General features: G+C 37.8%; 1 protein-coding gene and 1 non-coding gene across 6 annotated transcripts in view; both read left to right on the top strand.

Annotated features, from left to right (window-relative positions):
• RALGAPA1 (Ral GTPase activating protein catalytic subunit alpha 1) overlaps positions 1-26,698 on the top strand; it is a 258,914-nt gene that overhangs the window by 58,225 nt on the left and 173,991 nt on the right. For all 5 annotated transcript variants that reach the window (XM_048221044.2, XM_026513605.4, XM_044389462.3 and 2 more), the window contains 3 exons: positions 2,082-2,321; positions 18,248-18,445; positions 26,288-26,425. In XM_048221044.2, the coding sequence (XP_048077001.1) occupies positions 2,082-2,321; positions 18,248-18,445; positions 26,288-26,425 (576 nt within the window). The remainder of the gene's footprint in view (positions 1-2,081; positions 2,322-18,247; positions 18,446-26,287; positions 26,426-26,698) is intronic.
• LOC113266240 (U6 spliceosomal RNA) lies at positions 3,403-3,509 on the top strand. Its single transcript, XR_003320326.1, has one exon. It is a non-coding gene; the product is annotated as a U6 spliceosomal RNA (small nuclear RNA).

Raw genomic sequence — 26,698 nt, 5'->3', positions numbered from 1 at the left:
GATTTTAATTGCCTTAGATGTAGAGCAAACTTAAAACAAATGATGGTAATATTTTCTTTGTATAAATCCAAATTTTAACAATTATAGAATCAGTACTCTTCTTAATAAAAAAAATTTGGAAGAAATAGAAGATAATTCTAGTCATGAGCCTCAGCTTATAATTTATTACTGTATTTTATGTTAATTGTGCTGTACCAAAAATATCCTGAATTGTACACATAAATTCTTGCAGTTGGAAATGATTTGTAATCAAATGGTTGTAGAACTTTCATATTTCTTTTTTGATTTCTAAGCATTCACAGGATGCTGATTTATTTATTTTTAATTTAAAGATTTTATTTATTTATTTGACAGAGAGAGGGAGCACAAGTAGAGCGGCAGGCAGAGGGAGAGAGAGAAGCAGTCTCTCTGCTGATGAGCAGAGAGTTGGATGCGGGGCTCGATCTCAGGACCCTGGGATCATGACCTGAGCTGAAGGCAGACGCTTAACCGACTGAGCCACCCAGGCACCCCCAGAATGCTGATTTAAAATCTTGTCTCCCAGGGTACCTGGCTGGCTTATTAGTTGGTGGGGCATGCAACTCTTGATCTTGGGGTTGTGGGTTCAAGCCACATGCTGGGTGTAGAGTTTACTTAAAAATAAAATCTTAAAAAAGAAAAAAAGTCTTGTCCGCATCTCATTTTCCCTTTTTCAGCAAGGGCACTGAGTCTAGAAATGTGATAAAATTATACAACTATACAATCAAGGGACTAATATTTAAACTTCTGGTATTTTTTATTAAACAGTTTCCTTCTTTTTCACACTTTTTTATCACTTTTTTTCTCAAATATATATTTTTTCTGAACTTATCTCTATTACAGCATTTTTTTTTTTTACAATTTTTATTTTCCTTTTCCCAGACTTTCTTTAGTTTTAAAAATCTTAAACTGTGTGTGTTTTTGTTATGACCCCTTAGATCTTTTTACAAATTAAGTGGGGATATAAAGTGTATGTTTAGTTGATTAGTGTTCAGGAAATTTAACTTTTATATTCCCCTTAACCTTTTATTTATTTGTAGCCAACTATGCGTATGTTTTCCCTTAAACTTTGTTCTGAGTTCTCTACAAATGATTATTAAGTGTAGAAACTCTCAAGCGGAACTATTTTTCATGATCCCAGAACTTAACGCACTGAAATCACAAAGTTACTGTTTGGGAAGACATATTTGAGATCATTTACTTAAACCGTTTTGTTTTATAGATGACAAAACTGAGACCAAAAATTGAGTAATTTGCCATATCATGGAATAGTGCTACTACTATCACACCATGGTAGTAATTTCCTCATCACCAACCTTAAGACTTACTTTATCCCTAGGTTTAGTCTGCATCTTCAGTCATGGTGAAAATTCTTTTAAGTTATGAGAATATAGAGAGTTCTCTTGAGCTTGCTTGCTTGCTTTTTAAGATTTTTTTAAAAAAGATTATTTATTTATTTATTTATTCGACAGGATAGAGACAGCCAGCGAGAGAGGGAACACAAGCAGGGGGAGTGGGAGAGGAAGAAGCAGGCTCATAGTGGAGGAGCCTGATGTGGGGCTCGATCCCATAACGCCGGGATCACGCCCTGAGCCAAAGGCAGACGCTTAACTGCTGTGCCACCCAGGCGCCCCTAAGATTTTATTTTTAAGTAATGTTTACACTCACCATGGGGCTCGAACTTAAACCCCAAGAGCAAGAGTCACACTCCGTACTGACTGAGCCAGCCAGGTGCCCCATTCTTGAGTTTTCTTATATTTTCTTTCGGCTTCCTTTCTACTTCTGTCATACCTTTTCTTCCATTCCTTTGGTGGTTTTTTTTTTTGTGTGTGTGTGACTTGTTTGTACTGCAAACATTCTAAAATCAAATTATAGGTGGATAGATGATGAGTGAGTATAACTATATTACTTAGATGTTATTTGCATTGCTACTTAATAATTTAGAATGAATTCTAAATGAAATCTATGCCCGATTTTAAACAATGGTGTGTGGAATGCTATTAGAAAGCAAAATACCAAGTTGAATGATTATGACATTCTCCCTCCTTTTGTTTTTATTTTAGAGAGCAGCTGCTAGTTTGGTATCCAGAGAAGAAAATAAAAATGATAATGCTGATAAAGCAGATAGAACTACAGAGCCAGAACAGTCGCATTCCAATACAAGCACTCTCACGGAGCGAGAACCTAGCTCTTCCAGTCTCTGCAGTATTGATGAGGAACATCTCACAGACATTGAAATAGTTCGCAGAGTTTTCTCTTCTAAAAGAAGTAACGTAAACTTTGTCACGGAGATATTTCGTCAGGTAAAGTGCCTCTCAGTAATTGTAATTTGTAACATAGACTTTGGTTTTTAATGTTGAATATACTGGCTTTCAGCTATTTAAAATTTTTAATAAAAATTTTTTAAAGTTTATATTTAATTTTTGAAATTTATTGTTTCTAGTCCTCTAATATTTTCTATTTACGTTTTTTAGTGTTTCATGATTTTAGTTTATAACTATCCACCTCCCCCCATACTCCTGTTATTATTTATTTTTTTTTTTTAAAGATTTTTATTTATTTATTCGACAGAGATAGAGACAGCCAGCGAGAGAGGGAACACAGGCAGGGGGAGTGGGAGAGGAAGAAGCAGGCTCATAGCGGAGGAGCCTGATGTGGGACTCGATCCCAGAACGCTGGGATCACGCCCTGAGCCGAAGGCAGACGCTTAACCGCTGTGCCACCCAGGCGCCCCCCCATACTCCTGTTATTAGAACAATTTTCTTAGTTTTATGGTTTGAAACTTTTCTTCCTACCATTTAATTAGTAAATTATAGCAAAATTATTTTATCTTTCATTCTCTACAATCAAAAAGTGGTTTGTGAATAGAAGAAGCAATGTTTTCATTGCCTTTATCCTCCTTTCAGAGGCTCAATTTTGTCCTCTAAGGCATTCTGAAGTTAAATTTGCCTAAGACAGATATTTGGGGACTAAAAGAAAGGGAGAGAAAGAAACAGAATAAAAACTGTTTCACATAAAGATAGCTAGAAATTCGTAAGTACACATTCTCAATTACATAGAAATGTTGTGGCAAATAAGCCTTATGAAAACTAGTCATTTGCTCTTGATAGCAAAGGTACTTAACTTTTGCAGGTAAACATCACTGAGTTTTGTAGCTGAAGGGGATGCTTCAAGTCTCACAGCAAGTGGTAGATCTGGGACTAAAACTCCCAGACCCTGGTTCCTATGTCAGTGCTGTTTATTCTATACCACATGCCTCCACATGCCAGGAAGCTGTCTAGACAAAGTAAATCTTCACCTTGTACACATGTTTATTGATATGTAAAACGAAGCATGAAGCAGCGTTAGTTTTGTTGACCTAAGTTAAAGAAGCAAACTTGCCTTGTGCTTGTTTCAGCAGCACATATACTAAAAATTGGAATGAGACGAAGAAAATAGCATGGTCCCTACACAGGGACCACCAGCAAATTCATGAAGCGTTCTATATTTTTGTGTTAATGAGTACACAATGTATATAGTTATATACAAATGGACTCAGTTTCATACAACCCCAATAAAGTAAATATCACAATAAAAAACAAATTTGCCATAACGTTTTTTCCAGCTTTGGCAGTGGTTCTAGTTGCCAAGTTTAAGGTTTGTGTTGATAGAATATTTGACAAATGGAAAAGGAAAGGTATTTGGCTGATAATGTTGGAGTGCTTTACTTGTGGGAGAATTTAAAGCAGACTTTTAGAACTCTTCGGGTTTTTGAGTTTTTGAGTCCCTTTGTGTAAGTTTATTTTTCTAGGAATTTGTTCACTGCGTTTGTTTTCAAATTTGACAAGAAGTTCATTACATTCTCTTACAATCTCTGAAGCATTTATATTCTTGTTCCCCCTCTTCATTTCTGTTTTTATTTGTCCCTTGTTCTTTTTTCTTGATGATTCTTGTTAGAGGTTTGTCAGTTTTATTAGTCTTTTCAAGAACGAGCTTTTGGCTGTTAGTCTTCTCTGTTTTATGCTTGTTTTTCTCTTTTGGTTTTTTTTTTTTTTTTTTTTTTTTTTTTTTTTTTTTGCTCCTTGTTATTTCCTCCTTTTTACTTTTCTTGATTCTTTTTTACTAGCTAATTAATTTTAGTCTCACATTTTTCTCATATAAAGTTTTTTGAGGCTCTCTACCACTCAGTACTATTTTAGCTACATTCTATAAATTTTGATATATAACATTTTGTTGTTATTCACTTGTAAGTATTTTCTAATTTTCATGTGAATACCTTCTTTGACCCATGAGTTATTTAGCAGTTTGTATCTGCCTAACAGTTTCTTGATTTTCCTTTTTCTTACAAATTTCTGATGTGATTCTTTTGGATAGAGAATATAGCTTGTATGATGCTAATTGTTTAAAATGTATTGAAACTTACAGTTCAGTTTGTAGTCAGTTTTCATAAATGTTCTGTATGAAAAGAATATATGCTTCTCTGTTGGGTTCAGTGATCATTAAAGCCTGAACTTTTCTATATCCTTACTTAAGGTTTTTGGTCAGCTTGACCTCACAGTTATTGAGAGGGGTGTGTTAAAATCTTATACTCTGACAGTGATTTGTCAGTTTTTTTTCTTTGTATCTCCATAAATTTTTCTTTGGATATTTTGAAGCTATGTAATTAATAATTAAGTACATACAAGTTTAAAATTTTATTTTTTAAAATATTTTTCAAAAGATTTTATTTATTTATTTGACAGAGAGAGAGAGAGCCAGCGAGAGAGGGAACACAAGCAGGGGGAGTGGGAGAGGAAGAGTCAGGCTCCCAGCAGAGGACCCTGATGTGGGGCTCGATCCCAGAACGCCGGGACCATGCCCTGAGCCGAAGGCAGATGCTTAACGACTGAGCCACCCAGGCGCCCCAAAGTTTAAAATTTTATATCTCAATGTGAATTAAACATTTTATTTATGGCCCTTCTCATCTGTGGAAATTATTTTTGCTTAAGGTCTCTTTTATTTTACTATTAGTAGATTTACACCACTTTCTTTTTATTAAGAACTAGCATCTGGGGTGCCTGGCTGGTTCAGTGGATAGAGCGTGGGACTTTTGATTTTGTGAGATCAAGCCCCACATTAAAAAAAAAAGAGTATTCGCCTCATGTATTTTTCAAATAATCTTTTAATTTTTAATTTTTAACCCTTTTATATCATTAGGTTTTGCATGTCTCTTGTAAATATGGTTTGATTTTTAAAAATCTTTGTCTTTATAAAATGTTGAAGAATATCTGAATGTAAGGGGTTGGAGGACCTAGGCTGACTTTGAGATTTTTGTCTTGGGTAACGAGGTGCAAACCTTTACTAAAGAAAGAGCATCCTAGAGAAGAAACAGGTTTGGGGCAAAGTTTTGGGGAAAAGTAATGAGATCACTTTTAAACCAGCTGACACCTGGAGCATATCCAAGTGAAGGTATCCGGTGGGGAGAAGGATGTAAAGTTGTGGGAGAGGGAAGCTGAGATTGCTAATCCAGATTTGGAATTCACTGGCAAACCTGTTGTACATGAAGCCATATGAGTGAATGAGGTCAGCCTGGGAAAACAGGAAGGACATGAAGAGAAGAAGGCCAAGGACAAAGACCTGTGAGCGCAAGCAAGGGGCAGGCAGAGAAAGGGGAACTGGCAAAAAAGACGGAGCAGGGCAGTCAGGTAGAGTGGGGAGGTGAGCCGACCTTTTATTAAACTTCCTTGTGAATAAAAAGAAAAATCTTTGTCTTTTAACTGGAATATTTATATTTATAATTACTGATATGTTTGGATTTATTGATACTGTCTTTTTTTTTCTTATCATGTCTGCATTTCTTTGGCTTCATTATTGTCTTTTTTCCCCCCTTTCTTTTTAATTGATGTTTTCTCATTTTGTATCCTTTTCCTGTCACTTGGTTTGAAAGTTACACTTTATTCCTTTTTTTAGTGACTATATAAATGTTAACATATATACTTCACTTTCCAAGCCAACCAGCCTTTTGATTGAAAAGACAAAATGGCAGATTAAAAAATATATTTAATCAATCTTCTTAAATGCACTGATGAGCCAAAAAGCGGGAAAAAATATTCAAAAATAAAAACCAATATGAAATCCAAACTCAGAGAGGTTTTAGTGGGAACAATAAAGCTGACTTTCATTTGGCACCAATTACTTTGGTTTCCATGGACCTACTGTGGCAAGACAGGGGGAACAACAGTAAAACTCTAAACAAAAGTTGTATTTTCAAAAGAGTACATATTGTCCGTGCAATGCTAAATTAAATAAACTCAACCCATTAAAAGTTAGTGAGGTAAAATGCCCATACTTAAATGCAGAAGAAAGAACAATAACAACAAAAATCTCCTCAGACACACGAGAACTAAAAGCTAGTGTAACACAGGTTTACACTCTGTGTTCATATCATGTGGCTGGCTTGAACCTCAAATCAAGAATTCAGTTTAATGAGAGGTTGGTAGTGTCTCTTTGCATTTAGGAGAAGCAAATGCAGCCCCTCTCTGAAGGAATCAACTTTTAACCAACCAGATCAGCAAAAAAAGTCATAAGATACAAAAACTCAGAATCAAAATTCTAAATTTCCGAAATCACAAACTACTGCGAAATATAAGGAGCAGGATTAAAAACTCAATAAGGGAATTGCTTCCAAGAGTATGAGTTTTTAACCCTGCTCCTTATATTTTATTTATTTATTTTTTTTTTAATGATTTTTTATTATATTATGTTAGTCACCATACAGTACATCCCCGGTTTCCGATGTAAGGCTCGATGATTCATTAGTTGTGTATAACACCCAGTGCACCATGCAATACGTGCCCTCCTTACTACCCATCACCGGTCTATCCCATTCCCCCACCCCCCTCCCCTCTGAAGTCCTCAGTTTGTTTCTCATAGTCCATAGTCTCTCATGTTTCATTCCCCCTTCTGATTACCCCCCCTTTCTTTATCCCTTTCTTCCCCTACTGATCATCCTAGTTCTTATGTTCCATAGATGAGAGAAATCATATGATAGTTGTCTTTCTCTTCTTGACTTATTTCACTTAGCATTATCTCCTCCAGTGCTGTCCATGTTGTAGCAAATGTTGAGAACTCGTTCTTTCTGATAGCTGAGTAATATTCCATTGTATATATGGACCACAACTTCTTAATCCAGTCATCTGTTGAAGGGCATCTCGGCTCCTTCCACGATTTAGCTATTGTGGACATTGCTGCTATGAACATTGGGGTGCATATGGCCCTTCTCTTCACTACGTCTGTATCTTTGGGGTAAATACCCAGTAGTGCAATGGCTGGATCATAGGGTAGCTCAATTTTTAACTTTTTAAGGGACCTCCACACTGTTTTCCAGAGTGGCTGTACCAACTTGCATTCCCACCAACAATGTAGGAGGGATCCCCTTTCTCCACATCCTCTCCAACAATTGTTGTTTCTTGCCTTGTCTATTTTTGCCATTCTAACTGGCGTAAGGTGGTATCTCAGTGTGGTTTTGATTTGAATTTCCTTGATGGCTAATGATTTTGAACATTTTTTCATGTGTCTGTTAGCCATTTGTATGTCTTCATTGGAAAAGTGTCTGTTCATATCTTCTGCCCATTTTTTGATTTGTTTATTTGTTTCTCGTGTATTGAGTTTGAGAAGTTCTTTGTAGATCTTGGATACCAGTCCTTTATCTGTAGTGTCATTTGCAAATATATTCTCCCATTCCGTGGGCTGCCTCTTAGTTTTTCTGACTGTTTCCTTGGCTGTGCAGAAACTTTTAATCTTGATGAAGTCCCATAAATTCATTTTATCTTTTGTTTCTCTTGCCTTTGGGGATGTGTCATGAAAAAGGTTGCTTTGGCCGATGTCGTAGAGGCTGTTGCCTATGTTCTCCTCTAGAATTTTGATAGATTCCTGTCTCACATTGAGGTCTTTCATCCATTTGGAGTTTATTTTTGTGTATGGTGTGAGATAGTGGTCAAGTTTCATTCTTTTGCATGTAGCTGTCCAATTTTCCCAGCACCATTTATTGAAGAGACTGTCTTTTTCCCACCGGATGTTTTTTCCTGCTTTATCAAAGATTAGTTGCCCAAAGAGCCGAGGGTCCATTTCTGGGCTCTCTATTCTGTTCCATTGGTCTATGTGTCTGTTTTTGTGCCAGTACCATGCTGTGTTTGTGATCACAGCTTTGTAGTACAGCTCGAAATCCGGCATTGTGATGCCCCCAGCTTTGTTTTTCCTTTTCAACAGTTCCTTGGAGATTCGGGGCCTTTTCTGTTTCCATACAAATTTAAGGACTGTTTGTTCCAGTTCTTTGAAAAATGTCCTTGGTATTTTGATCGGGATAGCATTGAAAGTGTAGATTGCTCTGGGTAGCATGGACATTTTAACTATGTTAATTCTTCCGATCCATGAGCATGGAATATCTTTCCATCTTTTTATGTCTTCCTCAATGTCTTTCAAGAGTGATTTATAGTTTCTAGAATATAGGTCCTTTACGTCTCTGGTTAGGTTAATTCCAAGGTAACGTATGGTTTTTGGTGCTATTGTAAATGGGATGGATTCCCTAATTTCTCTTTCTTCGGTCTCGTTATTCGTGTATAGAAATGCAACTGATTTCTGAGCATTTATTTTGTATCCTGCCACGTTACTGAATTGCTCTATAACTTCTAATAATTTGGGAGTGGCTTCTTTTGGGTTTTCCATATAGAGTATCATGTCATCTGCAAAGAGAGACATTTTGACTTCTTCTTTGCCAATTTGAATACCTTTGATCCCTTTTTGTCGTCTGATTGCTGTTGCAAGGACTTCTAGTACTATGTTGAATAATAGTGGCGAGAGTGGGCATCCTTGTCGAGTTCCTGATCTTAAGGGAAAGGCTTCCAGCTTTTCTCCATTGAGAATAATATTTGCAGTAGGCTTTTCATAGATGGCTTTTATGAGATTGAGAAATGTACCCTCTATTCCTACACTCTGAAGGGTTTTAATCAGGAAAGGATGCTGTATTTTGTCAAATGCTTTTTCAGCATCGATTGAGAGGATCATATGGTTCCTGAGTCTTTTCTTGTTGATATGATGTATCACACTGATTGATTTGCGAATATTGAACCACGCTTGCATCCCAGGTATGAATCCCACTTGATCGTGATGGATAATCCTTTTAATGTACTGTTGGATTCTATTAGCAAGTATCTTGTTGAGGATTTTGGCGTCCATATTCATTAGGGAAATCGGTCTGTAATTCTCCTTTTTGAGGGGGTCTTTGCCTGGTTTGGGGATCAAGGTAATATTGGCCTCATAGAATGAGTTTGGTAGTTTTCCTTCTGTTTCTATTTTTTGAAATAGCTTTAGGAGAATAGGTATTATTTCTTCCTTGAATGTTTGGTAGAATTCCCCAGGAAAACCGTCCGGGCCTGGAGTTTTGTTATTTGGAAGGTTGTTTATCACTGACTCAATTTCTTCATAATTAATTGGCCTTTTTAAGGAATCAATTTCTTCCGGTTTCAATCTTGGTAGTTTATAGGTTTCCAGGAAGGATTCCATCTCTTCCAGATTGCTTAGTTTATTGGCATATAGCTGTTGATAAAAATTTCTAATAATCCTTCCAATTTCAATGGTGCTCGTCGTGACGTCTCCTTTTTCATTCATAATTTTAATAATCTGGGTCCTTTCTCTTTTCTTTTGGATAAGTCTTGCCAGTGGTCTGTCAATTTTATTGATTCTCTCAAAGAACCAGCTTCTAGTCCTGTTGATCTGCTCTACTGTACTTCTGGTTTCTGCTTGATTGATTTCAGCTCTAATTTTGGTCAACTGCTTCCTCGTGCGTGGATTAGGCCTGTCCCTCTGTTGCTGTTCCAGCTTCTTGAGGTGAGAATATAAAAACTGCATTTTAGATTTTTCTATTCTTTTGAGTGAGGCTTGGATGGCTATGTATTTCCCCCTTAGGACTGCCTTTGCAGTATCCCATAGGTTTTGGACTGTTGTATTTTCATCCTCATTGGTCTCCATAAATTGTTTAATTTGATTTTTGATTTCCTGGTTTATCGAGTCATTCCTGAGCAGTATGGCTCTTAGTCTCCAAGTGTTTGAGTTTCTTCCAAATTTTTCCTTGTGGTTGAGTTCCAATTTCAGAGCGTTGTGGTCTGAGAATATGCAGGGGATAATTTCAGTCTTTTGGTATCGGTTGAGACCTGTTTTGTGTCCCAGAACATGGTCTATTCTTGAGAATGTTCCATGGGCATTAGAATAGAATGAGTATTCTTTGGTTCTGGGGTGTAGTGTTCTATATATATCTATGAGGTCCAACTCGTCGAGTATGGCATTCAAAGCCTTTGATTCTTTGCTTAGTTTTTGCCAGGGTGTTCTGTCTATTTCTGATAGTGGAGTGTTGAGGTCCCCTACTATTAATGTATTTTCATTTATATGTCTCTTTATTCTGGATAAGAGTTGGCTTGTGTATCTTGCTGCTCCCCTGTTGGGGGCATATATATTTATAATTGTCATATCCACTTGTTGAATACTTCCCTTAAGAATAATATAGTGCCCTTCTGCGTCTCTAACTATAGTCTGTAGTTTAAAATCCAATTTATCTGATATGAGAATTGCTACCCCAGCTTTCTTTTGAGGACCATTTGCGTGAAAGATGGTACTCCATCCCCTTACTCTCAGTCTGAATGCATCTTTGGGTTTGAAATGAGTCTCTTGTAGACAGCAAATGGATGGGTCATTTCTTTTTATCCAATCTGCAACCCTGTGGCGTTTTATGGGATGGTTCAAACCATTTACATTAAGACTGATTACTGAGAGATATGATTTTAATGTTGCCATGTTGCCAGTAAAGTCTTTGTTTGTATTGGCTGTGACTTTCTGTTCTGTATCACTCTTGGGGCCTTTTTACTTTTATAGAACCCCCCGTAATATCTCCTGTAGGGCTGGTTTCGTAGTTACAAAATTGGTTAGTGACTGGCGATTCTGAAATGTCTTTATTTCTCCATCAATTCTGAATGACAGCCTTGCTGGATAAAGGATCCTTGGCTGCATGTTTTTCTCTGAAAGAGCTTTAAATATGCTCCCCCAACCCTTTCTCTCATTCCAGGTCTGGGTAGACAGGTCTGACGTAATTCTGATGCTTTTGCCTTGGTACGTGAGAAATTTCTTTGCCCTGGCCGCTTTCAATACTGTATCCTTGCATCTAATATTTGCGAATTGCACTATGATGTGACGTGGCGTAGGTTTGTCGTGGTTGAGCTTGGGAGGGGTCCTCTCTGCTTCTTGGACACGAATGTTTTAAGACCATCTTCTATTTTCATTTTTTCCTCTATTAACCCATCCTCCAATTCACTAACCCTTTCCTCTGCTTCTGCGACCCTGGCTGTCAGAGCCTCTAGTTTTGCCTGCATTTGGCCCATAGAATTTTTAATTTCTGTCAGATTCGCTCTCATTTCTGTCCTTAGGGATTCTATATTCTCAGTAACCTTTTCGTTTATACTTTTTTCAATTCTACTCATCATTTTGACCATCGTTACTCTGAATTCCATTTCTGATAATTTGGTTACATCCATATCCATTATTTCTGTGGCAGAGGCCACAGTCTCACTGTCTTTTCTTTGCTGGGGGGGGCTTCTCCTTCTTGTCATTCTGATGAAGAGAGGTTGTGGGGTTTCCAGAGCCCAAATTATTGACTGGGTCCCAGGCCGTGCCCCTTGTTTTATAGGGATCTTAGGGATGTGGGCTTCTTCTTTAAAGATTTTATTTATTTATTTATGTGGCAGCCAACCAGTGAGAGAGGGAACAGAAGCAGGGGAGTGGGAGAGGAAGAAGCAGTCTCCCAGCGGAGGAGCCCGATGAGGGACTCCTTTCCGGAACGCTGGGATCACCCCCTAAGCCGAAGGCAGGCTCTCAATGACTGAGCCACCCAGGCGCCCGGGTTGTGGGCTTCTTGATTTTTCAGCCTGCCTTCTGTGTTCTGGGGGAGGGGCCTGCCGCGCCGATACTCAGGCAGCCATGTTTGGGTAGAGTCTCGGCGTCCCCTGCGAGCGGGGGTTGGGGATGGGCACTCTCTGAGCCGGTATTTCCAGGCTTTTGTTCTCTGGCGGCTTTCCCTGGCGGTTTGCTGTGCCTCTTCTGAGAGTCAGAGCAGCAGCGGCCAAATTTCAGCCTCTGTCACAGAACAGAGGGATTGCGGCCCGTTCTCTACTAATGTTCTGGCCACTTTAACTCTGTCTCTGTTGGTGCTGCTCAACCCTGCAGCGTCCCGGGTTGTGCGCCCCACACCCGGCGTCCCAGCCCTCACTTCCAGGGCCGGCGCGTCTCTGTCCTTTGTGTTTCTAACGCCGCCAGCCGCCCCGCGCGCTCCGGAAGCTCCCGGTCTCAGTCTGGATCCAGTGAGCGCACCAGGATTCCGGGGTTCCGCTAGATGCCTGGTGGCGCGCGCACCCGGCTCACGGTCTCAGTCTGCTGTTTTGCGGGTGCCGTCCGTGAGCCCCGCCCCCTCTCCCGTGCAAGTGGCTGCCGCTTCCCGGCGCCCGAACGCGGCGGCTCCCTCCCCCTTCCGTTTATCTTCCGATATCTGTGCGCGGTTTCATGGCTCCCCGCTTCGTACCTCAATACTCAGCGCTGGAGATGTTCATTTGTAGAGATCCAGATGCGTCTTCCTGCGTCTCAGGCTGGTTCCGTGGTTGTTTAGGCTGGTCTGGTACCTATCCAGCTCGACTCGGAGGACCGGCTGAAAACGGTGTCTCCTACTCCTCCGCCATCTTAACTCCTGCTCCTTATATTTTAATTTTTAAAATTTGAGTTTGGTGGTTTTTCCACTTTTTGCTGTGGCTCATTCATTCTTTATTCATACTCATTTTCATTTTCTTAATTAAAACATATTAAAAATATATTTCTAATTCCACTTAAATTTCGGTCTTTTGTTGTTTCTGTTTATTCACCCTTGTTTGTTTGTTTTGGGTTTTTGTATTACGGACTTAGATTTCTTTGGAATTGTGGGAATTACTTGGAAACCTGGGTTGAAAGTTGTGTTCCTCCAGAGAGGAATTGCTCTTGCTTCTCCAGGTATTCGGTAGTCCTGTCACCCTTGGTTTATGTTATTTATTTATTTATAAAAATTTTAAGTAAGGTCTGTTATGCGCAATGTGGGGCTTGAATTCATGACCCCAAGATCAAGAGTTGCATGTTCTACCATATGAACCAGCCAGGACCTCAGCCAGGTTTACTCTAAATTAGATTTTTCAGCTTATGATTCTTCTTGCTTTGCAGTACTCAAAGTTATGTGATGACCAGCCTAAGACTATGAATTTGCAGGAAAGGCTATTCTTCCCTTGTATTCCCCTACCCCAAGTCAATGGACAAGTTTCATCATGGGCTCTCCTCTGGAGTTGAGTTTTTTGCCTTCCCCTCCTAGCTTGCCTTTGTATTGAGTATGTAGCCTTCATTGGTGTCAGTTTTACATGTAGGACTCTGATCTGTCTCTCCCCTCTGTACAGGTGGCTATTTAAGCCAATACTCTGTAGGCTGTCCAAGGCAGCACCCAGCAGCTTCATTGCTCACTTGCCTCTCTGGATTAATACTCAATTTTGTTCTAGACTCAGAATATCCTTACAAGCTGAGCCATTAATATAAATAGGTATATTGTATTTTTTTAGATGTTTTATGCAGGAATATTCCAGAATATCTTTAAATGATATTGCTGGGAACTGAAGTTCTCTGAGATGTTTTTATTCTGATAATTCTTTTTATTTATTTTAGAGAGGGGTGGGGGGGGCGAGGGGCAGAAGGAAAGGGAGAGAGGGAATCTCAAGCAGGCTCTAGGGCTAGTACAGAGCCCAATGAGGGGCTCGATCCTACAACCCTGAGATTATGACCTGAGGAGTGCCTACATGGCTTCAGTTGGTTAAGCATCCGACTCTTGATTTTGGCTCAGGTCATGATCTCAGGTTTGAGGTTGAGACCCACATTGGGCTCCGCGCTGGGCCTGGAGCCTGCTTGAGATTCCCTCTCTCCCTCTCCCTCTGCCCCTTGCCCCTGCTTGTGTTCTCTAAAATAAATAAATCTTTTTTTAAGAAGTGATTTTTAAGGCAAAACTTAAGGAAAAGTAAATTTTAGTGTGGTAGCACCAATGAATCATTCATATTTTGAAAAGGGATCAATTTCTAGGATTAGATTGTCATAGGAAAGCTTTTTTACCTGCTTAGTATTCCTGATAAATCTTTAAAATTGAGAATTCGTGAAATAGTTTCTTTCCTTATTTTGAAGCTTCCTATGTTCCACAATATAATATAGATAAAAATACTTCCCGTTAATTATCAGGTACATGGCTGTACACAATGACTTTGCCCTTAGCCGCCCCAGCTAGAGCATAAGTCTTTCTATAGGTAAGTAAAATATATTTACTTAACATTTCTCAAATAATTCCATCTCCATAGGTTTCACAATTACTATTTTCCCTATCTTAACTTTTGTCCTTCGACCTTACTTTCTTTCCTCTCTACCCCACCCCCTTCTTTTTTTTAACCGCTACTCTTCCTTTAGATCACAACTTAAATATGATTACACCAGAGAAGTCTTCCATGACCACCTTCACCCACCCACTCAAAGACAGAGTGCCTGCATGCATATGCACGTGCGCGCTCGCACACACACACACATACACACACACACACACACACACACACAGGTAGTAAGTACTTTATGATGTTTTTGAAAATTGTCCTCTTCTTCATAGTACCTCTTCTGAATTTTATATTTATTTAAAAAATTATTTTTAAAATTCTGATCTTTCCTGCTACCCTCCAGGAATGCTTCTCTTGTTCATTTATTATTGTATCCTTAGTGCCTGGCATAGAGTAGGCACCTAGTAAATATTTAGTGAATGAATCAAGAAGTTCTGTAACTGTTGGGGCACCTGGGTGGCTCAGTCAGGTGAGCATCCGACTCTTGATTTCAGCTCAGATTGTGATCTCAGGGTCTTGAGATTGAGCCCTGTGTCCGGCTGTGTGCTGGGTGTGGAGCTTGCTTGGGATTCTCTCTCTCCCTCTCCCACCGCCCCTCCCCCAGCTTTCACACGCACATGTGCTCTCAAAAAAAAAGAAGTTGTTCTGTAACTGTTGGGTACCAGTACTTTATCATTGCTACCTGAGGGCTAACATTTATTTCTAGGAGCTAAGTCTCGAAATAATTTGTTAACATAGTTGATGATATTATTTTAGGGCCAGTATAATGATTCTATCTCAGATGAAGGCATTTATATTGTTATGTGTCTTTAAAATAAAGATATAACTGTAAAGCATCAATTCCCAAATCATTTGAAATGATAAAATTATTCTCTGTATCCAGCAGAACAGCTATAGATGCACTCTAGGCATTAAGCCCCTCTTTTATAAGTAACCCCAGTGTGCTTTATGTTGTCATTACTTGGAGACTACAATGAGGAGCCCATAAGTATTTTGATATGAGGTAAATATAAACATCAATAGTTTAACCTTTAAGAACAGCACAGATTATATCTATATCTACGTTTGTATCTCCCCCCCCACACACAATTTTATATATAGACATTATATATATAATTTTTTCCCCAGAGTCACATTAAGGCAGTGGATCACAAACTGTGGTCTTAGGCTTCTGGGAAGCCTCCAGGACCTTTACAGGTACATGAGGTCAAAACTGTTTTCATGACAGTACTAAGATTTTATTTATTTTTTTCCATTGTCATTTTCTTACAAGTGTATGGTGAAGTTTTCCAGAGATGCCTGATATGTGATATTGTATTAGATTGAATGAGGAAGCAAGCAAATAAGAGAATCCAACCGTCTTTTATTAAACTAAATGTTAAAGATGTTTGCAAAATTGCAAAGCAGTGTAACTCTTATTTTAGAATACCTGTTATTCTTGTTAACATGTGGTAGAGTAGGACCAAAATGCAAACCATTGCTTTAAGAAGACAAAAAATTCCCAGGTCTGCTAAATGCTCACTGTACTTGATTAAATCTTAAAGAATGTGTCCATCATAGTCTGGGTTGGTTAATAATAAAAAAATATTAAAAATATCGGAAACCACCATGTTTTGTTACTGTTTTTCACTGAAGAAGAGAGTCGTAGCTACCAGTAAATCACATCCTATTGGCGAAGCCAGTTGTTAGAAAACTAGATCAATGATTATCTTAAGCTAATACTATTAAATATTGGATTTTTCTATCTGCTCTTGTTTTGATTTGTTCTCCATGTAGTTTTTGGTTGTGTACGAGTTTCATGGTCATAGAATCAGAACTGGAGATGACCTCATGTAGATCTATCTACAGATAGAAAATTTGCTGAGTACATAGGTTCAGAAATATTTTTTGAATGATAACTTGCCTTATTTTCAGTTAATATTGATGTCTGAGTGGTGCTTCTTCATAGGGATAAGGTGCTGATATATGGATTTGAATGTTCTGGTTTCTGTGACAGTTACTTCTCATCGTAAATGTATAAATTGGCACTGTGGTTTTTATGTATCAGTTTTTTTAGCCATGGCTAATACCAGTCTTTCCTTAAGATGCATATTTAGTGTGTTGGCAAAATCAGACTTTGGGGCTTATAAGGACAAAGGTTATATACACTCTGGGCTTTAGTGTATTTATCAACCCACTTGGAATATAGTGTGACAATTTATGCTTAAATAAATATCTTAGCTCTGGAGATTACTACTGTTTTTTAAATGATTAAACTTTATGTTTTAGATCAGTTTTAGGTTCACAGCAAAATTGAGCAGAAACTGCAGAGGGTTTCCATGCCAATTTTAAAAAGCTCATTTTTCAGTATCTGAGAATAGAATTTCTTTGAGATTGAGATTTTTTTTCTTATCCCTTGAACCTTTTTAAGGAAGGCTGAGTTGTTGCTATAATTATAAAATAAATATTCTTAGAGCAGACAGTGATGATCCAGATCATGCCATTGACCATTAGGCTGCTAGAATATGAGAGTGAGAATTTTGGAATGGTTTTGTTAGTTGAAAGAAAGTAGCAAGTAATGTAGATTGCTAGGGTATTAATAATAATAAATAAATAAAAGGATTACCAAACTATATTAAATATCCTGTTGATATTACACATTAACTTTTCATCATTATCTTGGAAAGCTGATTTTCTTGGCTAGTTTCATTCAGATAAAAATAAAGTCGTTTGAGCCCATGATTATCATTAAATACACCTAGTGAGAGCTGTATAGGAGGAAGTGTCAGGTTTTTAGGTAAAGGTCTTGTGACTTTTAGCGTTGAAATTAATAAGTAGTGGTTGTAAAAGGAAAAATTAAAAGCGATTTAATTCCTTTTTTTTTTTTTTCTTTTTGGTAAAGAGAAAGTCCGGTGAAAATGTTAACACATGAACACAAACATGCATGATGAAAGGAATTTGGGTTGTGGGATGGAGTACTTTTATTGTTTTACTTTTGCCTGTCTAAACTGTATAAAAAAGGTTTTTTTGTGAAAATCTAGTATTTTTGTGATGAAGAGAATATTTACTTTTTTAAAATAGTTAAGGGAACCCAGAAAGTACGTAAAGGAAAGAATAATTGTAACGTATTCCTTTTAATTATTTAAGTATTTTGCCTTATTTATTTAACATTATATGTAAAATAAAATAAAGCTGCAATGTTTTTTCTTATGTGCTTATAGTTGCCTTTTTCATGTAATTTGTATTACTTCTTGGAATCATTTAATTTTTAGTTAAGCTCATATCAAAATGTATTTTAGTAGTAAACTAAAAAAAAAGTTACAAAAATATGATTTATTATGAAAAGTGATATTTACATTGAGCTTTGTAGGAGCATAGTTACTTCATGAAACAAGGAATATTTTCATTCTGAGATAGATAGTACAAGTGAAACAAATCTTTGCTCTTGCACTTGAAATCCATGTCTATCTACCAAAAGCATTTCTTCCTTTTTCTTTTTTTTTAAGATTTTTATTTTTAAGTAATCTCTGTACCCAATGTGGGGCTCAGACTTACGACTCCAAGATCAAGGGTTGCATACTGTACTGACTGAGCCAGCCATGCATCCCTACTGAAAGTATTTCTATGTCAACATATTTACAAATTATTTGGAAACAAAAGGCTTTTTCTGACAATGGATTTGTTGACTTTAACTCTTTAAAAATCATTTACTCTTTAAAAATCATACTTTATAACAAGATAAAAATGTATGTATTAGTGGTTCGTGGCAAAGTAAAATGTATCATTATGTGTGTTTTCTTTTTTTTTTTTTTCGCTAGGCATTTTTATTACCAATTTGTGAAGCAGCAGCTATGAGAAAAGTGGTAAAAGTGTATCAAGAATGGATCCAGCAAGAAGAAAAACCTTTGTTTATGCAAGAGCCTGAAGAAATTGTGATCTCTTCTTCAGACTTACCTTGTATTGACAATGTCACAGACCATGTTATTTCAATGGAAGAAGGAGAAAAGAGAGAAGAGGTAAACTGATAACACGTAACATATTTTAGTATAAGTTTAATAGATTAGATTTCCAAAAAAGTGTAACATGTTGACATTCATATACTCAATAAATAGAAGGTTAAAGATAGCTTTTAGTATATTTTGCAACTTAGATAATGTAACAGTTATCACAGTACCCTGTCCTAAAGCTCTTTGATGTCACAACTTTAAGAAATTAATATTGAGATTGTATATTGATTCTTTAATTCATTGTGTAGATCAAAATTAGATGCCATTTTAAAAGGTGTCATATTTGAGCCTGATAGGAGAACGGCAGAGTATAGGCAGATCCTGAGCTCACCACTTCCCACGGACACACCAAGACTGCAGCTACATAAAAAGGAACTCTCACTGAGAAAGACCTGAAAACTAGGAGATCAGCTCTTGCACAGCTGAAGATAAAAAGAAGAAGCCACAGGGTGCCTGGCTGGCTCAGTTGGTAGAGGGACTCTTAATCTTGGGGTTGTGAATTCAAGTCCCACGTTGGGCATAGGGCTTACTTAAAGAGAGAGAAAGAAAGAAAAGAGAAAGAAGAGAAAGAAAAGAAAGAAGAGAAAGAAGAGAAGAAACCACCCTGAGAAGGGTGAAGTGTGGCAGAAGTGTGGTCAGGTTGGGAACTAAACTCCCAGTCTGGTGACCCACAAGTGGTTTGATAGCACAGGTCCGGAGATCCTCCCCGAGGAGCAAGGGATTTAAGCACCATGTCGTACACCCTTACCCTGGAGATCTGCACAGGAAAATGAGACCCCCACAACATCTGGCTTTGCAAATCGCAGAGCTTAACTTTAGGAGCTTTGAAAATCATTGGGACTTAACTCTGGGACAGCTAGGGGGCTATAGGAAACTGAGACAATGCTCGTAAAGGTCCCACCCACAGTCTCTCACACTCTGAGATCCAGCACAGAGGCAGCAGTTTGCAGAGCACCCGAGACGTACATGAGGATATTTATTGACTGATTTTAGGGCGTATGCTGGAGGGGCAGGGATCTGTAGGAACTTTTCTTTGGAAGTGGAAACTCTTTCTTGCCCTCATTTAGTCTTGCTAGCTTAATGTTTATGGGTTCCAGTTCTGACACTCTCTGCCTACCTTGCTAGCACCAGTCATCCCGCCCTGGCATTTTCCTGCAGAATCAACCTTCCCCTCTGGCAGACCTTCTCTTAAACTGCTCGCATTCTGCCGTACCTACCCACTGGGCAGCCTTGGCTGGGACTGGTGTCCCTCCGAAGTGACTTCTGCCCAGGGGGTCTGGTCCTATCCACCAGTACACCTACAACACTGTGACTGGGCCTTTAAGCCAGCTGCACCAGGGTCCACATCCTCCCACCAGGGGACCCATAGTAGTCCTGGCTGGGCATTGCAACCAGTTGGCCTGGGGGGCATCCCTGCCTACCAGAATGCCAAGCAGTCAGAGCCCATTCAAAAACTGAAGGGTGCATGCTGCACACACAGGGGACACCCTTGGAGCACCTGGTTTGGGTGACTGGGGGAGGAGGGAATTGTGCTTCTGGACCCCACAGGACACCTTCCACATAAGGCTATTACCTTCGAGACCAGGAGATGTAGCTGACCTATCTAATACATGCAAGCAAACACAGAGAGTCAGATAAAATGAGGAGACAGGAATATGTTCCAAATGAAAGAACAAGAAAAAAAATCTCAGAAAAATAACTAGTGAAAAGGAATTACACAATCTACCTGAGAAAGAGTTAAAAGTGATAGTCATAAAGATACTCACTGAACTTAGGAGTAGAGTGGATGAACTCAGAACTTCCAACAAAGAGATAGAAAATACTTTTTAAAAAATCAGATCTGAAGAATACGATAACTCAAATGAAAAATGAAAAATCCCCCAGAGGGAATGAGCAACCGGGGGGAGGGTGCAGAAAAATGGATCAGTGATCTGGAAGACAGAATAGTGGAAATCATCCAAGCTGAGCAGCAAAAGGAAAAAGAATTTTGTATAAGATAGGGTGAGGGACTTCTGGGGCAACGTCAAAAGTATTAATATTTGCATTATAGGGGTCCCAGAGGAAGGGAGTGAGACAGGGACAGAAAACTTATTTGAGGGAATAACAGCTGAGAACATTCCTAAACTGGGGAAGGAAACAGACATTCAGGTTCAGGAAGCATAGATAGCCCCAAATAAGATGAGCCCAAAGATGTCCACACCAAGACACATAATAATTAAAATGTCAAAAGTTATAGAGAATTTTAAAAGCAGCAAGAGAAAAGCAACTTAAACACAAGGGAACATCTATAAGACTCTCAACTGAGGTTTCAGCAGAAACTTTGCAGGCCGGAGGGAAGGGCTTGATGTATTTCATGTGCTCAAAGGATAAAAACCTACAACCAGGGGCGCCTGGGTGGCACAGCGGTTAAGCATCTGCCTTTGGCTCAGGGCGTGATCCTGGCGTTATGGGATCAAGCCCCACATCAGGCTCCTCTGCTATGAGCCTGCTTCTTCCTCTCCCACTCCCCCTGCTTGTGTTCCCTCTCTCTCTGGCTGTCTCTGTCTCTGTCGAATAGATAAATAAAATCTTAAAAAAAAAAACAAAACAAACCTACAACCAAGAATACCTGGCAAGGTTATAATTCAGAACTGGAGATATAGAGTTTCCCAGATAAACAAAAGTTAGAGGCGTTCATCACCACTGCACCAGCCTTATAGGAAGTGTTAAAGTGACTTCTTTATGCAGAAGAGAAAAAACCATAACTAGAAGTAAAAAAAGTTATGAAAGGAAACATTTCACTGGTGTTGGAAGGTAGGGGAGGGAAGTAAAGTATTCCCCAAGCTGAGAAGACACTTTGAGACTGGAAATCAAAGAAGGCAACTCTATACAGTTTATAGAGTTTTATTCAGGGTAGCTTACTGATGAGGTGATCAGGCGCTGTACAGCTGATGATGATCCAGGTGCTCTACAGCCATCCTCCACAAAGTCTAGACTTTAGTCCATAGATTTTATAGAGCAAGAGATATGTAGAAGGGCATTATTATGTGATCAAAGTGTTCATATGCACTTAATTGACAGCTAACCTTTTAATTCGATCTTGTGGTGCCACCTGTGCATCAGGAAGGGTAAAGACTGCATCATCTCTGACAGATCCATGGGTGGTCAAAGCAAGCTTCCCCCATCCCAGCCTTGGCAGGCATTTCTAAAGTATGTATATTAATCTCCAAGGGCCTGGAACATGCACCCCAAGAGAGGTCATCAAGCAAATATGAACAAGATGGAGGGCCAACAGTGGAGTCCGTATTGTCAGCACTCCTACAACTGGTAAAAGCAAACATATAATAAAGGAAGTAGGTCAGTCACTTATAGAGCTAGCATGAAGATTAAAAGAAAAAAGTAAAATCAACTATATTTATTATAACTGGGTAAGGGATACACAAAATAAAAGCACATAAAATATGTGTCAAATACGTAATATGTGGCGAGGGGAGGTAAAAATGTAGTACCATTAGAATGTGTTTGAACTTAAGTGACCATGAGCTTAAAATAGATGACTAATACATAGGGGGTTATACATGAACCTTACGGCAACCACAAACAAAAAACCTGTAATGGGTACACAGAAAGTAAAGGAATCCAAGCACAAAACTGAAGACAGTCATCAAATCACAAGAGAAGACAGCAAGAAAGAAGAAAGGAACAGAGAAGAATTACAAAAACAGCTAGAGAACAATGAACAAAATGGCAGTAAGAACATACCTATCAATAATTAATGTACATGGACTAAATGTTAATCAAAAGTCATAAAGTAATCAAATAGATTAAAAAAAAAAAGACCCATCTCTATGCTGCCTACAAGGCACATACAGGCTGAAAGTGATGGGATAGAAAAGATACTCTATGCAAATGGAAATGATCAATAAAGCTGGGGGTAGCAGTACTTGTATCAGGCACAATAAATGTTAAAACAAAGACTGTAAAAGAGACAGAGAAGGGCATTACATAATGATGAAGGGAACCGTCCAGAAAAATCATATAATGTTTGTAAATATATATGCATCTAGCATGGGAGCATCTAAATGTATAAAGCAGATATTAACAGACATAAAGGGAGAAACTGGCAGTAATACAATAATAGTAGGGAACTTTAACTCCCCACTTGTATCAATGGATAGATTGTCCAGACAGAAAATTAATAAATAGTAGCTTTGAATGAGACATTAGATCAGATGGACTTAAGCAAATATGTATAGAACATTCCATCTGAAAACAGCAGAATATACATAGTTTATAAGTGCATGTGGAACATTCTGCAAGATTGGTCACATGTTAGGCCACAAAAGAAGTCTCAGTAAATTTAAGAAGATCAAAATCATATCAAGCATCTTTTCCAACCGTAATATTATAAAACTAGAAATAAATTATAGGGAAAAAATGGAAAAAACACAAAGACATACAGAATAAACAACATGCTACCAAATAAGCAGTGGGTCACTGAAGAAATGAAAAAATACCTTGAAGGGAAAAAAATACCTTGAGATAAATAAAAATGAAGACAACATTCCTAAATCTTTGGGACACAGCAAAAGCAGTTCTAAGAGAGAAGTTTATATAAATACAGGCCTACCTGAATAATCAAGAAAAATCTCAAATTAGGGGCGCCTGGGTGGCACAGCGGTTAAGCGTCTGCCTTCGGCTCAGGGCGTGATCCTGGCATTATGGGATCGAGCCCCACATCAGGCTCCTCCGCTATGAGCCTGCTTCTTCCTCTCCCACTCCCCCTGCTTGTGTTCCCTCTCTCGCTGGCTGTCTCTCTCTCTCTGTCAAATAAATAAGTAAATAAAATCTTTAAAAAATTAAAAAAAAAAAAAAAGAAAAATCTCAAATGAACAATGTAACCTTATACCTAAAGGAACTAGAAAAAGAAGAACAAAGCCCAAAGTTATTAGAAGGAAGGAAATAATAAAGATCAGAGGAAAAATAAATGAAACAGACCAAAAATACAATAGAAAAGTTTGATAAAACTAAGAGCTGATTTTTTGAAAAGATAAACAAAATTGACAGGACTTTAGCCAGGCTCATCAAGAAGAAGAGAGGACACAAATAAATAAAATCAGAAATGAAGAAGGGGAGGTAACAACCGATAAAAAAGAAATACAATGGCCAATAAGAGACTACTACAAACAACTATATGCCCGCAAATAGGACAGCCTAGAAAAAGAATAAATTCTTAGAAACCTACAGTATTTCAAAACTGAATCAGGAAGAAATAGGAAATCTGAACAGAACAATTATTAGTAATGAAATTGATTTTAGTAATCAAGAAACTCCCAACAAAGAAAAGTCCAAGACTAGATGGGTTCACAGTTAAATTCCATCAGGCATTTAAGGAAGAGTTGATACCTGTTTTTCTCAAACTATTAAAAAAATTGAAGAGTAATGAAACCTTCCAAATACATTCTATGAGGCTAGCATTACCCTGATACCGAAACCATATACAGATGCTACAAAAAAAAGAAAACTATAGACTAATATCCTTGATGAACATAGATGCAAAAATCCTCAACAAAATATTAGCAAACTGCATTCAGAAATACATTAGAAGAATCATTCATTACGTTCAAGTGGGTTTTGTTTTGGGGATGCAAGGATGGCTTGACATTTGCAAATCAGCATGATACACCATGTTAACAAAAGGTAGGATAAAAACCATATGATCATTTCAATAGATGCAGAAAAAGCTACTTGACAAAATTCCACATCCATCTGATAAAAACTCTCAACAAAGTAGGTTTAGAGGGAACATACCTTTTTTTTTTTTTTTGAAGATTTTATTTATTTGAGAGAATGAGAGAGCATGAAGGGAGGAGGGGCAGAGGAGCAGGGAGCCTGATGCAGGACTTGATCCTGAAACTCCAGGATCATGACCTGAGCTGAAAGCAGTTGCTTAACCAACTGAGCCACCCAGGAACATACTTTAATATAATAAAGACCATATATGAAAAACCCATGGCTGACATTATACTCAATGGTGAAAAACTGAGAGCATTTCCTCTAAGATCAGGAATAAGACAAGGATGTCTATACTCTTACCATTTTTATTCAACATAGTATTAGATGTCCTAGCCACAGCAATCAGACAAGAAAAAAAAGGCATCCAAATTATTAAGGAACAAGTAAAACTGTCACTATCTGCAAATGACATAGTATTATACATAGAAAACATGAAAAGACATCTGTTCTACCTTCACATAACTTATAGTTTAGCAAGAAGACAAACATGCAAAATAAGTATTACAAAAAAATATTGCTATGATCTTAGAGTGTGAAAGATGGATCCCTAACTCTGCTTAGACTTAGGGAAGGCTTTGTGGAGGAGGTAGTGTAATACGAAGGGTAACAAATGGGAAAGGAACCACATGGTGTGAATAGCATCTACAAAGATGTGAGAGACCCTACATTTTATTACATAAATATATATATTTGGCTCTAATTAGGAGCAGGTGATGAGATAGGCAAGAACTAGACTCTTCAGAAACTTGTATGCTATTGTAGTGACTGGGATTACATTCTAGAAACATACTGGAAAGCCTTTGAAGGGCTATGAATACAAGAATGGCACAGATATTTATGTATTTCAGAAGATGGTATTAAGCCCAGAATGGAAGGTAGATTGGAGGCCAGCCTGGAAGCAAGGAGACTAGTTAGGAAATATTAGCAATGTTTGAAAGGGAGAGAGAAGTACCAGGATGGTGGAATTGCAGTGGAAATATAAGGAAGAAGACAGATATAAGCTTCTTTAGTGGTAAAATCAATATGCCTTGATGATTAATTGGGTAAGAGAAATGAGAAATTGGGAGGTGTCTCAAGTTTGTTTCTCTTGCAACAGGGTAGTTGCCATTCACGGATGAATAGGATTTTTAAAAATGCTGGTTTGGTGGTGGTTACTATGGTGGCCAGAGGGGGTTGGTAAGAATGGAGAGGACATGGTTAATAAACTTAAATTTTAAATATTTAGTTGAAGCTGTTTTTGGGTCATTCAGGAAGAAATGTTCAGAAGATACCTGATCATAGGAGTATGAGTTTTCTAGTGCAACATACTATTGTGTATTGTATTAGCTACAGAGACAGAGCTGATTTCAGTACTTTGGTAAGAGCAGAGTAGTTTGTATTAGACTAAACCTCCTGCATATTGCAGTTATAAGCTCTAGACAAAAATATTAAAAAAAAAAAAAACAACTGTTTGAAAATATTGGTGAGTGATCAAAAGCAGGAAGAAACTAGAAAGAAACTTAAAAAAGGGAACAACTCTGGGTGAAATGTCTGTTTTTGTGGCTTTTCACCTGAGGGAGTTCCTTGATCTGCAAGACTTTTGACAGCTAAAACTCAAGCAGAAAGATGCAGTCATAGTGGTTTGAAGTACCTAATATTCTTCTCTCTGGGAGAAGTAAGAATTTTAATACTCTAAAGTAAAATAAATAGAAGCTATTTTCTATTGTTTTATTTAAGTTGTTTGGTTTCTGGCATTTACTTTAGAACAAAATTCATGTTTTACAGAATTTTAAGTAATATCCCGTTCTTAAGTTACAGAAGGGAAGTTCATACATTAGATACATAGAAAAATGTCTTTATATCTAAAATGATACAATTTCTGTCTGACCCTTATGGATGATTATTTCTTTATATTTTTGTCTATGAGAAGAACCTTTTTGACAGTGAACGTATATTGCTTTTCTAGTCAAATGAAACATCTTCTATTTTGAGAAGATGCTTAGCAGAAAAACCCAGTAATTTCCAGTTTACTTCTTCAGCTTACTGTCTTGTTGTAGCATTTTTAATGAAATATGAAAACTTGATATTTTTCTTTAGGAAAATGGTACTGATATTGCTGATCATGTTCGAAATTCTACTTGGGCAAAAAATGGCACCTACCAAGATGTTCTTCATAATGCCTCCGAAGAAGCCACAGAACAAAACATACGAGCTGGTACCCAGGCAGTTTTGCAGGTGGTTCACATTTTGGTTATTTAAAAAAATACGATAAAATAATCATTAAATATTTCAAATATATGTTTCAGTATTTCATTGTACACTATAATTTTTTAATAAGCTCAACACCCACATTTGCCCGTTTTCATTATAAAATGTTAATTTTGTTTTTTCCTTAACTTGCACTTCCTAATGTGTATGTATTGATAAAAATTACATATTATTTTTCTAGACAACTTAACACTTTATATAATGTCATGGTGTACCGTCATCTGGTACTTTCTTCTTGCA

Source organism: Ursus arctos, unplaced genomic scaffold (assembly GCF_023065955.2).
Source record: "Ursus arctos isolate Adak ecotype North America unplaced genomic scaffold, UrsArc2.0 scaffold_37, whole genome shotgun sequence".
Lineage (NCBI taxonomy): Eukaryota > Metazoa > Chordata > Mammalia > Carnivora > Ursidae > Ursus > Ursus arctos.
Note: the sequence above shows the minus strand (reverse complement) of the source record. Positions and strands in the feature narration are given on the sequence as shown.